The sequence below is a fragment of the Hemiscyllium ocellatum genome, chromosome 22 (genome assembly GCF_020745735.1).
Source record: "Hemiscyllium ocellatum isolate sHemOce1 chromosome 22, sHemOce1.pat.X.cur, whole genome shotgun sequence".
NCBI lineage: Eukaryota > Metazoa > Chordata > Chondrichthyes > Orectolobiformes > Hemiscylliidae > Hemiscyllium > Hemiscyllium ocellatum.
In genome coordinates, this window is record NC_083422.1 from 35356468 (window position 1) to 35370303 (window position 13836).

A 13836-nucleotide genomic window follows, 5' to 3' on the forward strand; every position below is an offset into this window, starting at 1 on the left:
ACAGGTTAGAAAAATTTAGGTTTAGTCCCTTACAATCAGAGATTGAGAGGTGATTTTGATCCCGCTGTTTAGAATGATACAGGAATTTGCTGATCGACACAGGCTACTTTCACTATTACTAGAAACTAGAAGAAAGACATTCAACTAGGATGAGAGCTAGACAGTTGAGAGAAATTCACTGCTATTCCTGCCTGTAGCTGTCCTATCAGGAGATCTGTTGTCATGTGTGTCACATTCCTCTAATTTGCGCTGTTCTTTCACATTCACTGTAGATTGTCTGCAATCACTCCTTTAACAGCTATCATCCAATTATGCCTAGGTCAACCAGTTTCACTTTTGCCTGCTATCTCCATTTTCACTGGTGTCTTTTCAATTTTCCCTATAAAAGAGAACTCTGTAGCTTTTCAACTCTAATCAAATACCTGTATATACTAAAATTTTACCATCTTGGACTTTATGTATCCATAATCTTGATATCATCCCTTTTTCTATCTGTTATAAGATTGAGCAGTTTACTCAGATAGAGAGAAGCAAAACTTTAGAGAGATTTGAACACTAGAAAGAAGAATTTAAATCAAAGGTGTTGTTGGGCCAGGAAACTGTCAGTTAATAATCATCCATTGGTTGCAGTTAGAATGCAAGTAACGAAGTATTAAAAGAGCTCTAGTTTATGGAGACTGGCCAAGGGAGCATTAAATACTAAGTCTGGAGGAAACAAATATGTAAGTGGAAGTTTCACCAGTATTTATACTGAGTTGAAGATGAGCAATATCCAGAGGTAGGACTTGAACCCCAACTTTCTAACTCAATGCTACCAACTAAACACAGCTGAACAGTCAAAACAAGTTTGTAGTAAGTTTCAGCTAGCTATTATCACCATACATTGGAACGTGATGATATGTATTTAGTTTATTTTATTAAGAGCCAGCACGTAGATGCAAAAAAGAGAAAGCAGAGGATCAAGTCTTAGGGTATAGCAATGAGAAGAAAAACTTGCAGTCAATTCTCAGACTCTGACTGGCCTCAGTCTACTGCAGTCCTATTTAGATGGGTAATACAGAAGGGTGACGTGATCAACTTTGTCAAAAATTGCATCTAAGACCATAACAAGCTGTTTGGCCCCTCGAGCCTGTCCCCTATTCAATAGGGTCATGCTTGATCTGACATTCTCACATCACTTTCCTGCCTTTTCCTTGTAACCGTTGATTCCCCGACTGATCAAAGATCTGTCTATCTCAGCTTTAACTATACATAAGGAGTCAGCCTCACATCTCTCTATGGCAAGGACTGGCAAAGACACTCCACCCTCTGAGAGAAAAAAATCCTTTTAATCTCTGTCTTGAATCAGGACCTCTTTATTTTGAGACTATGCTGTCTGGTCCTCAACTCTCCCTTGAGAGAAAACATCATCTCAGCATTTGCCCTGTCAAACCCTTTCAGAATCCGATATGTTTCAATGAGATTATCTCTCAATCTTCTCAACTCCAGTGAGTAGAGTCCCAATCTGTTTCGCCTTAGCTCTTAAGACAATCCCTCTAGACCGGTGATCCTAGTGAACATTCTCTGAACTGCTTCCAATGAAATGATATGTTTCCTTAAATAAGGGAACCAAAACTGCTCGTAGTACTCCAGACTTGGTCTCACCAGCTTAGTTGCTGTAAGAATTCCCTACTCTTATAAGCTAACTTCCTGGAAATAAGGGCCAATATTCCATTCGCCTTCCTGATTACCTGCTGCACTTGTGTGCATGTGCTGGCTTTTTGCATTGCATGGACAGGCACCCCAGTCATAGAGTCATAGAGATGTACAACATGGAAACAGATCCTTCGGTCCAACCCGTCCATGCCGACCAGATATCCCAACCCAATCTAGTCCCACCTGCCAGCACCCGGCCCATATCCTTCCAAACCCTTCCTATTCATATACCCATCCAAATGCCTCTTAAATGTTGCAATTGTACCAGCCTCCACCACATCCTCTGGCAGCTCATTCCATACAAGCACCACCCTCCGCGTGAAAAGGTTACCCCTTAGGTCTCTTTTATATCTTTCCCCTCTCACCCTAAACCTATGCCCTCTAGTTCTGGACTCCCTGACCCCAGAGAAAAGACTTTGCCTTATTTATCCTATCCATGCCCCTCATAATTTTGTAAACCTCTATAAGGTTACCCCTCAGCCTCTTACGCTCCAGGGAAAACAGCCCCAGCCTGTTCAGCCTCTCCCTGTAGCTCAGATCCTCCAACCCTGGCAACATCCTTGTAAATCTTTTCTGAACCCTTTCAAGTTTCACAACATCTTTCCAATGGGAAGGAGACCAAAATTGCATGCAATATTCCAACAGTAGCCTAACCAATAGTCCTTTTGAGTTTCAGCTTTCTGCAGTTTTTATCCATTAACATAATATTCTATTGTTTGGTTCTCCCTTCCACAATGAACAACTTCACTTTTTCATACATTATACTCCATCTGCCAACTTTTTGCCCACTTACTTAACCTATCAAGGAATGTAGATTGAGAAAGAGTTTATAATGCAACATAATCACAGTCACATAGAATGCTGTTTGCCATTTTGATGAAGGTGTTTCGGAATCTTATGTAAAAGATTTGAAAAAGAAAGATGGGTGCAGATTTGGGAGGTGATAAAATATTCAAGGATTTTGGAATAGAAATTAATGTTGAAGATCTGTTGGATATTTGCAAAGATGAAGAAGGGGTCACAAGAAGAGGTCAACGATTTTGTTTTTAAGGAATAGGACAACAGATTTGAAAGGAAAGGAGGCTAACTTACCATATTATAATGTAAGTAGCATGGCAGCCAGGAAGTGAAATCAGTTAACTTGTAATCTAATGGGAGTAATGTCAAGATCAGGGATAGATCTTATGGATAAAATGAGCTTGAAAGAACATAAATAGAGATAATATAAGCTGAGAAAAATGTTGCAACTTAATGAGCAAGTTTGTCCAAATAATGCAATTCCTTTGCATATGCTTGTTGGATATAATTTTTGCAATTGATTATTATATAGTAGAGAAACAGTTAGTCTTCTGTTCCTTTTTCCACTTAGGTAAGTTTCTGTACATTTTCTTTTGTTCACTGACTTCTTCCAGAATGCAGAAAAGTCCAAACTGAAAAATACTGCCAAGAGTTCTATTGTTAAAAATGTAGTGCCTTTCGATCTGCACTATTTATTAGCCTTCGATTGCCTCATTAGCCAGGGCTTAGAATACAAAAGCAAGGAAGTTTTGTTACAATTTTATAAAACATTGGTCAGGCCACTGATGGAATACTGTGTACAGTTCTGGCCACCATACAGTCAGAAGGACATGATTACACTGGAGAGGGTGCAGTGGTGAATTGCCTCGGTTTTGAGGAGAGACTGGATAAACTTGGTTTTTCTTGTCACAGAGCAGGGGAGGGGAGTTCTGATTGAGGTTTACAAAACTCTTCCCCAATGCTGATGTGTCTAAGAGCAGAGGGCTTAGGTTTAAGGTGAGGAGAAAATGGCTCAGAGGAAATCAGAGAAAAAGATTTTTCACCCATAGAATGGTGGATATATGGAACATGCTACCTGAGAGGTTGATGGAAGCAGCTCTTCTTGCAACATTTCAGAGCCTCTGATCAAGGACTTGAAATGCTGGGACATAGTTGGCTGTGGATCAAATGCAGGTAGGTAAGATTAGTGAAGTTTGGTATTTGTTGGTCAGCATAGCTATGATGAACTGAAGGGCCTGTTCCTTTGCTGTATGACTTATGAATATTTGTATTTTGAAAATAACACAATGAAATAAGTATCTTGTTCGTTACAGCTTAGTAAAATGCATAATCTCTACATGCCAAAACAGATGCAGATTATGAAACTACAAATATTATTTGAGTTTGATACTTTGATAAGATTAAATATTGCTTTTTGTGGAGAACATAGAATCCTCTTGGAATAGCCTATAAATGTTCTAGTTGCAATTATTGTTATTGGTGCCATTCATTCTGTATTCCTGACCTTAAGAATTCCAAACCTGGAGACAATCACAGTCTTGTCATTATGGAATCAAGTTAATTTTCTAGCTAATTTATTTCTGTGTTTAGAAGGCAGATATTTACTCACTGTCACTTATTATGTTCATCTTTTTCTTCTTTATTTTGAGAATTTGATATCTGCCAGTAAAAGAAACTATTTCTCAGCATTAATATTTCATGCATTGCATGATGTAATTTTGAGTTTTTTTATTAGTAATGGTTATGATTTATTTGTTAGGGTGAATGTGCTTGAGTACAATAAGTCTCAAACTTAAATAGTTCTGAGGAAGGGTCACTTGACTCTAAACGTTAACTCTGATTTCTCTCCACAGATGCTGCCTGATCTGCTGAGCTTTTCCAGCCATTTGTATTTTAATTCTAAAACTTATTTGGTTGAAGGACAGCTTATCATATGATTTAATAGTCATAACTCTCCCCTGATTATACTGTAATATTCCAGAGTGCATGTATGTTTGTTACGTGTAGAAAGAGCACTTAGCAATGCATATAAAACGTAGGCTTTTATTGTTGCTGTGTTCTGAGAACATTCTTTTAGACGTGCTGTCCTAGTTAAGACAGCTGTCACACCACTGTTAAGACAGCTGGTATTTTCATGTGGTCTTGTGAACCCTCAGAGTGTTTACACATTACAGTTTGAGAACTACTGTATGAGAGGTACTGATACTAAACCCATGACTAGTTTGAACAAGAGGGAAAAACAGATTTGCTTGGAATAGAGAAAAAGAAAATGGTCTTTTTTCTAGAAAGGAGATAGCTGAAGGGTCACTCAATAAAGGCCTTTTAAAATTGTCAAGGGTTTGTAGATATAGAGAAAAGATTTCAGCTTTAGGAGAGTTAGGGGTCATAAATATAAAGTAGTGACAAATAAATCCAGTGGGGAATTCAGGAATAGTTTTATTCAAATATTGATTAGAGTGTGGAAGTTAGAGTCCTAGAGATGTACAACACAGAAACAGATTCCAGTTCAACTCATACATGCTGACCAGATATCTTAAATTAACAAAGTTCTTTTTGTCCCAAATCCCCTAAACCCTTCCTATTCATATACTCATCCAAATGCCTTTTAAATGTTGGTAGTTGTATTAGTCTCTACTACTCCCTCTGGCAACTCATTCCATGCATGCAACACCCTCTGTGTGAAAAAGTTGCCCCTTAGGTCCCTTTTAAATCTTCGCTCCTCTCACCTTAAACATATGCCCTCTAGTTTTGGACTCCCCCCACAACGGGGAAAAGACCTTGTCTATTTACCCTATCCATGCCCCTCACGATTTTATAAACCTCTAAAAGGTCACCCTCAATCTCCAACGCTTCAGTGAAAACAGCCCCAGACTATTCAACCCCTCTGTATAGCTCAAACCCTCCAACATCCAACCCTGGCAACATCGTGGGCGGCACGGTGGCACAGTGGTTAGCACTGCTGCCTCACAGCACCTGAGACCCGGGTTCAATTCCCGACTCAGGCGACTGACTGTGTGGAGTTTGCATGTTCTCCCCGTGTCTGCGCAGATTTCCTCCGGGTGCTCCAGTTTCCTCCCACAGTCCAAAGATGTGCAGGTCAGGTGAATTGGCCATGCTAAATTGCCCGTAGTGTTAGGTAAGGGGTAAATGTAGGGGTATGGGTGGGTTGCACTTCGGCGGGTCGGTGTGGACTTGTTGGGCCGAAGAGCCTGTTTCCACACTGTAAGTAATCTAATTCCTGTGAATCTTTTCTGAACCCTTTTTAAGTTTCACAGCATCACAAGGTGAAACTCAACGAAAATATGAGGAAGAGAATTGAATATTGCTGATGAGGTTAAAGGAAAGGAAATAGAAGGAAGCTCATGTGGAGCCTAAATACAGACATAGACCAGTTGATCGGAATCATTTGTTTCTGTGTTATAGGGTCTCTTAAAGATTTTAAAAATGACATTGTCCCCATCAACCGCTCCTCTATAAAGGATGACATCTCAGGATTTGCAGGTTTCTAGATCCTTGGACACAAGGGACATGAAGTTGTTGGATCTCGAACGTAGGACTTGTTTTCTTTTCTTTCCTTCACTGCTGCCACTCTGCATCCATCATTAAGACATTGTAACTCATAAGTATCAAACAGCTTGATGGACAAATTGTTGCCATTTTAAATGATTGAGAAGCAGGCTTCTCCCAGTCAGCAATGTCAATGCTGTCTCTGTTCAAGGAAAGTTTGAGGGTCTTTGTCATGCTTTCTTTCTCCTCCCATCCTCCCTGGATCATTTGAGAGTTGATGAAACAGGACCAGACAGGAAGATACTTTTCAGTCATCCCGACATTGTGTCCAGATCTTCAAAGTTAATGTTTCAAGTATTTTGCCTTAGTATTGTAGAGCTGGCTTAAGAAAGACGCTAGTGTGTATTCAACTGTCCTCTCATGGAATCTGAGGTTTATTAAATAGGCATGCTAGTGGAATTTCTCTAGCACATTTATGAGCTGCTAGTACACAGTTGAGGTCTTACTGCAAAACGGGAGGCCTTTCACTGATTTGCAGAGCTTTTTGCTGTCAAACACTTGCTGCGTTGGTTTGTAGAGGCTGGGTTGGTGCAGCTCATCTAGTGTTGGATCTCCTCCTCAATAATGGCCTTTTGAAATAGCTGGTAGCCAAAGTATGAGAAATACTCAACACATTTACATAAATGTTATGTTGATGGAAGGACTGATTCCATTCCAATTCTTTTCCACCTAGTAATTGTTATAGAAAGTGTGTAAAAAAAAAAAGGATTTTTGGTCTTAAACTTAGCTTGTGTAATTCATCAACCAAGTCATAGCTCTGTAAACTCTACATAGCTGATTGTCCAGAGGAATTACAGCATAATATGTATTTGAACTCTGAGTTTTGAAAATACTGAAGTTCCCTGGGCCCTCCAAACCTCTTGTGAACTAACCCCTTCTAACTCAAATTCTTAATGCTTTTATTCAATGCTTTTAACATGCGGCAACTTTGAAGTATTGTTTTCTTTGGTTTATTGTAAAATATAGTGTCGTGAATGAACTTCAAAAACAGATTGCAGCAGTTCAAAATTAAGTTTTAGGACATTGGCAGTTCTCCTTGTCTTTATCTATCTGTACCTTAATTATTCTTGATTAATACTGTTTTTCATTCTTCTCCCCCCATAATCTGCATTCAAAGACTTGGCAAAAAGAAGAAACTTTGTACTTTTACTTGTGCAGGTTGTGTATTTGCATATGAATTGCCTCTGCAGTCTGAGAAACTACTTTGTTTGCTTGTTAGAAACCAAAGGAGAAAAATGCTCTCATTCTTGTTTTTTTGTTGTCTTTTGCCCAGCTGGTAATGATGGCAGGCACTGATCTCTCTTTTTATTTAAAATAGTTAACATGAATATTAACCAGAATTTGCTAAATAGAGCCTTTAATCACAGGCTGTTTGAATTTCAGATCAGGCATTTGAAGAGCGGAGATGGTGACAGAATAGGGGCTTCAAATGTTAGCTTGACATGATTTTCTGAATGCTGTGCCCTTTCTAGATTAGCACATTCTTGTTGTTTGCCATTCTTCTTGTACTGTGAGGATGGGTGAGATTTAAAATGATGAGCCTCAAAGAAATATATCCAAAGATATCCGTAATACTGTTTTTAATGATTTTAATTTTAGTATTACATGTTGTTTATTCCAGGGAAATTGCTTTTACGACCCAGCTACAGAAAACAGCTCCCAGTATCCGTTATTACTACATGGGCTTCTATATCCACTCATGTCCTAAGATGAAGTATAAGGTAATTAAAGTTTTGTCATTTCATTCTTGTTATTAAGAAATAAATAAGCATATTTTATTTGAATTCAACACTATACAGATAGGAATATATTTTGCAGCAACATGTATTTCATGATATGTGGCAGGCAATACTCCAGCTATATAAAAACCGTAAGTCACTAAATACTGGCTAAGAATATTAATTACAATTTCAATCAAGGCTTTCTGATATTTTGAAGGAAAATGCTTTTATGTGATCTAGGGGATGAGGTAAGCTGCAGTTGGACTGTGCTCACTATTTTGGGTTCACAGTGCTATTAGGGTCTTGTGGTAGCATCTGCTGGACGCACACTTTTGATGCTAAGTATGTTAGATGCCACCTTGGTAAAAGACTGCTCATGCCAATTTGGCCTCAACTGTACAATGTAGAATATGTAGATCATGATGTCAGACAGCATGCAATACTAATTTGCTGCTCCATTTTGAAAACATGTTCTGACCAGCACTTTTCATGAATGCTGGACTCATTAAAACAATGCTGAAAATGTGTTGCTGGTTAAAGCGCAGCAGGTCAGGCAGCATCCAAGGAACAGGAAATTCGACGTTTCAGGCACAAGCCCTTCATCACTCATTAAAACAATGAACAAAATATTTTGAAGTGTAACTGCAGATGTAATATTGGAAATTCAGCAGCTAGTTTGCGCACAGCAAACTCATAAAGTTAGATGAATTTGCCATAGTCCCAGAGGACCCTAGTGCTATTCTCTTTAGGTAGAGAGACAGATATCTGGTCAGGGAGAGGGTAAGAAGGAGAGTCCTTCAGCTGGTGAAGGAATTTAACCCACGCTGATGCAATCACTCTAAACTTGTAAACCTGCTGTCCATCGAACCCACCTTCTTGTAATAGTACAGTGACAATGGCCTGCTAATCTTTTTTGTAATAATGATTCATTGATAAATACTGGGTAGGGCCCTTCAGGATATCTATGCTGCTTTTCTTGGAATCTCTTATATTCAATATTACAATACTCCCTCAGTACTGCACTGGAGTGGTGGCATTGATTTTTGTACTTAATTCCTGGCGTGGGACAAGACCCAGCACTTTGAGTCAGAGGCAAGAGTGCTACAAACTGAGCTGATTTATTTCTTTTGGTTACTTCAGCAAATATTTTTTCTGCTTTCCATAGTTTTGGGAGTTAATAAGGACACAGGTATAGCACATTCTGAAGAAGCTTTTGCTGACTGTAGACAACGGTGCCCTTACAGGCTTTCCTTTTAGAATCAGCATGACTAGGAGAACAAGCAGAGACTTCCACAGGATAGTTACTAGAAGAGGAGAGGAAAATTATCAACTGGGGGGTGATCTGAAATAAAAACAAAATGTGGGGAATTCAGCAGGTTTGGTAGTATCTGTGGAGACAGAACCAGAGACAAAACTTTGAATTGATTATGGCCGTTGTAGTGTTGAAATGGCTGAGAAATTATGTTTCTTATACTGTTAATAAAAAGGGAAGAAAAATGAGTGGAACAGATGGCAGATCAAAAGACAACAGGACTGTAAGTGACAGTAGGAGAGAATTTTGATGCAGAATAGGTGTTAAAGGTAAATATGATATGTGGAAAGTAGGTCAACTCTGCTGAGAGCAAACCTATGCAAAGCAGACACTGGGTAGGAAAGGAATGTAATCATGATGGAGGTTACTGAAACTGCTAAACTCAACCTTGAGTCCTGAAGGCCATACATTATCTAAGTGATAAATGATGTGCTGGTCCTCCAGTGAGCCAAGGGTAGAAAGGGTAGTGTTGTGTAACACCTCCGCTCTGTCTGTAAGAATGACGCCAGCCTTTTACTTGCTTGCCCTTTCAACACATCGACTTACTGTCATTCTAGTTTTTCGGTCTGAGGCTTGCTGTGGTGTTCTAGTGAAGCACAATGTAAGCTGGAGGAATGGCACATAATTTTCTGCTTATGGACTTTACAGACATCAGTACTTGACATTGAGTTCAGCAACTTTGGAGCTTGAACATTATCTTCCATTTGCTTCCCCACTCACCTACCATGAATTGTTTGCGTGGGTTTGATCTCAGTAGTGATGACCATCTTTTATTCACATCTGCCATTAACACTTAATCTCAATCTGTACCTCCTTCCTCACTACCACTAATATTTCATTTATTTTTGCTCTGGGCACCTCACCATCTGTTTTGCTTGTTCCTTTTCCCCCTTTGTCAACAGCATACAACTATAATGTGCTACCTCCCCCTCAAAGTGTTGTATTGGAATCAAAATGTTCACTTGGGTTTTCTCTCCAAAGATGTTGGCAGATCTGCTGAGTTTCCTCAGGACATTACTTTTATTTCAAACTACCACCATCCACAGTACTTTTATAGAATGATGAATCTGGAAGTATTTTTCCTACCTGAACCCAAAAGAACTGTCATTCAGTTAACACCATCTTTCCCTTCGGTGATAGAACATGAAGGTATGCCTTTTCTCTCCAGATGACTCGTGTTGCATTCAATTGTATACCATTTTCTGTAATAGATAAGAAAGTTAGCCATTGAATGTTATGAAATGTGTTTGTTTGTGTGGCTGTCATAGTTGAAGATCTGGCAAATGTGCCAAGTGAGAGATTAGGTTGTTGGACTTTTTATGCTGCTAATTATGTGAGGTGAAGTAAATGAATGTTTGGTGTAAGTCATCGCTGAGAGTTGTGATAAACGTTAATCCACAAATAGGTATAGCAGAAAAGACACTTTGCTTAATGCAATGGTCTTTGTTTCATCTTAGCACTGGGTAGTTCTGTAGAAATCAAATCTCAGTATTCCTAGATTTGTCATAAATGTGATAAGAAAATAATTATTTATTACAATCAAATTAACCAGTGGCAATTAGGAAGGATGTATTGCTAATTTAAACTTAATTCTATCTCTTAAATTCCCCCTTTTCAAATAAACAAAGACACAAAATAATTTAAGGCATGGATATTAAGAGTAAACTAAGAAAAACAAAGGTCGAGAAGCACAGTTCAATACTACCAGTCAACCACAGGATTCAACAAATTGCTTTATTTCTCTTCCTTTCATTTTCTTTTTAATTATTTGCTGTTGACACAAGGTTGTTTGCACACAATGCTTTCTTTCATTCACTGGTTGAGAATGTGTCTTTCAGTGCCTCTGAAGGCACTTTAAAACATAGAACAGTACTGCACAATACCGTCCTTTGGTCCTCAATGTTGTGCTGGGTTTTTATCCTACTCTAAAGTCAAACTGATGATTCCTGATGAAGGGCTTATGCCCGAAACGTCGAATTTCCTATTCCTTGGATGCTGCCTGACCTGCTGTGCTTTAACCAGCAACACATTTTCAACTGTGATCTCCAGCATCTGCAGACCTCATTTTTTACCTAAAGTCAAACTAATCTATATACCCTCTATTGTGTTATCTTCCATGTGCCTATCTAAGGGTCGCTTAAATGTCCCTAATGTATCTGACTCTACTACCACTGGTGGCAGTGCATTCACACACCCACCACTCTGTGTAAAGAACCTACCTCTGATATCTCCGTTAAACCTTTCTTCAATCACCTTAAAGTTATGCCCTCTCATGATAGTCATTTCTGCCCTTAGGGAAAGTATCTAGCTATTCATTTTATCTAAGCCTGTCAACATCTTATGCACCTCTGTTAAGTCACCTCTCATCCTCCTTTGCTCCAATGAAAAAAAGCTCTACCTCGCTTAATCTTTCTTCATACGACATGCCCTCCAGTTCAGGCAGCATCCTGGTAAATCTCCTCTGTACCCTCTGTAAAGCTTACACACCTTTCCTATAATGAGGCGACTAGAACCGAACATAGTATTCCAAGTGTGGTCTAACCAGGGTTCTGTAGAGCTGCAGCATAACATCATGGCTTTTAAACTCAATCCCCCTGCTAATGAAAACACACCATACACCTTCTTAACAACCCTATCAACTTGGGTGGTAACATGGACACCAAGATCCCTGTGTCCTTTTCACACTGCCAAGAATCCTGCCTTTAATCCTGTAAACTACGTTCAAATTCAACTTTCTAAAGTGAATCACTTCACATTTTTCCAGGTTGGTCTCAATTTGCCACTTATAAGCCTAGTTTTGCATCCTGTCAATGTCCCGTTGCAACCTACAATGCCCTGCACACTATCCACAACTGCACCAATCTTCATGTCATCGGCAAACTTACTAACCCAACTTTCCACTTCCACATCCAAGTCATTTATAAAGATCACGAAGTGGAGAGGTTCCAGAACTGATCCCTGTGGAATACCACTGATCACTGAGCTCCCGGCTGAATACTTTCCATCTACCACCACCCTCTGTCTTCTATGGGTCGGCCAATTCTGTATCCAGACAGCCAGATTTCCCTGTATCCCTTGCCTCCTTATTTGCTGAATGAGACTACCAAGGGGAGCCTTATCAAATGCCTTGCTAAAATCCACGTACACCATATCCACTGCTCTACCTTCAATGTGTTTTGTCACATCGTTAAAGAATTCAGTAAGGTTTTGTGAGGCATGACCTGCCTCTCACAAAGCCATCTGACTATCCCGAATCAAGCTATGCTTTTCTGAGGAATCATAAATCCTGTCTGCCAGAATCCTCTCTGATGCTTTGCCTGACTGGCCTCTAATCCCCAGGGTTACTTCCTATTGACTTTCTTGAACAAGGGAATAAGATTCGTCACCCTCCAATCATCTGGAACTACTGCAGTGGACAGTGAGGACGTGAAGGTCTTCGTCAAATGCACAGCAACTTCTTCCCTTGCTTCCTGTAGTAACCTAGGGTGTATCCCATCTGGTAAAAAATGAGCTCTGCAGATGCTGGAGATCACAGCTGAAAATGTGTTCCTGGTTAAAGCACAGCAGGTTAGGCAGCATCCAAGGAATAGGAAATTCGACGTTTCGGGCATAAGCCCTTCATCAGGAATGAGGAGAGTGTGCCAAGCAGGCTAAGATAAAAGGTAGGGAGGAGGGACTTGGGGGAGGGGCGATGGAGATGTGATAGGTGGAAGGAGGTCAAGGTGAGGGTGATAGGCCGGAGTGGGGTGGGGGCGGAGAGGTCAGGAAGAAGATTGCAGGTTAGGAGGGCGGTGCTGAGTTGAGGGAACTGACTGAGACAAGGTGGGGGGAGGGGAAATGAGGAAACTGGAGAAACTCCAGTTTGTGAACTCAGATTTCTCCAGTTTCCTCATTTCCCCTCCCCCCACCTTGTCTCAGTCGGTTCCCTCAACTCAGCACCGCCCTCCTAACCTGCAATCTTCTTCCTGACCTCTCCGCCCCCACCCCACTCCGGCCTATCACCCTCACCTTGACCTCCTTCCACCTATCACATCTCCATCGCCCCTCCCCCAAGTCCCTCCTCCCTACCTTTTATCTTAGCCTGCTTGGCACACTCTCCTCATTCCTGATGAAGGGCTTATGCCCGAAACGTCGAATTTCCTATTCCTTGGATGCTGCCTAACCTGCTGTGCTTTAACCAGGAACACATTTTCAGCTGTATCCCATCTGGCCCAGGGGATTTCTCTATTCATATGTTTTTCAAACTTTTCAGCACATCCCCCTTCCTAACATCAACCTGTTCCAGCATATCAGTCTGTTTCACATCGTCCTCAGAAATGTCCTGGTCACTCTCAGTAGTGAATACTGAAGCAAAGTATTCATTAAGTACTTCCTCTACTTCCTCCGATGCCAGGCACAAGTTCCCTCCATGATTAGCCCTATCCTCACGCTGGCCATCCTCTTATTCCTCACATAAGTGTAGAACGCCTTCAGATTTTCCTTAATGCTACCCACTAAAGTTTTTTTATGCCCCCTTCTAGTTCTCTGAAGTTCATTCTTCAATTCCATCCAGGCTACCTTGTAACCCTCTAAAGTCCTGTCTGATTCTTGCCTCCCCAACCTTATGTAACCTTCCTTCTTCCTCTTGACTAGATGTTCCACATCCCTTGTCACCCAAGGTTCTTTCAACCTACCATCCCTTCCTTGCCTCAGTGGGACAAACCTGTCCAGCACTAACAGCAAGTGCTTCCTAAATAACCTCCA

At 40.4% G+C, this 13836-nt stretch overlaps 1 protein-coding gene across 6 annotated transcripts in view; it reads left to right on the top strand.

Annotated features, from left to right (window-relative positions):
• Positions 1-13836, top strand: part of LOC132826279 (arginyl-tRNA--protein transferase 1) — a 209734-nt gene that overhangs the window by 125719 nt on the left and 70179 nt on the right. For all 6 annotated transcript variants that reach the window (XM_060842053.1, XM_060842057.1, XM_060842056.1 and 3 more), the window contains one exon: positions 7682-7781. In XM_060842053.1, coding sequence (XP_060698036.1) covers positions 7682-7781 — 100 coding nt within the window. The remainder of the gene's footprint in view (positions 1-7681; positions 7782-13836) is intronic.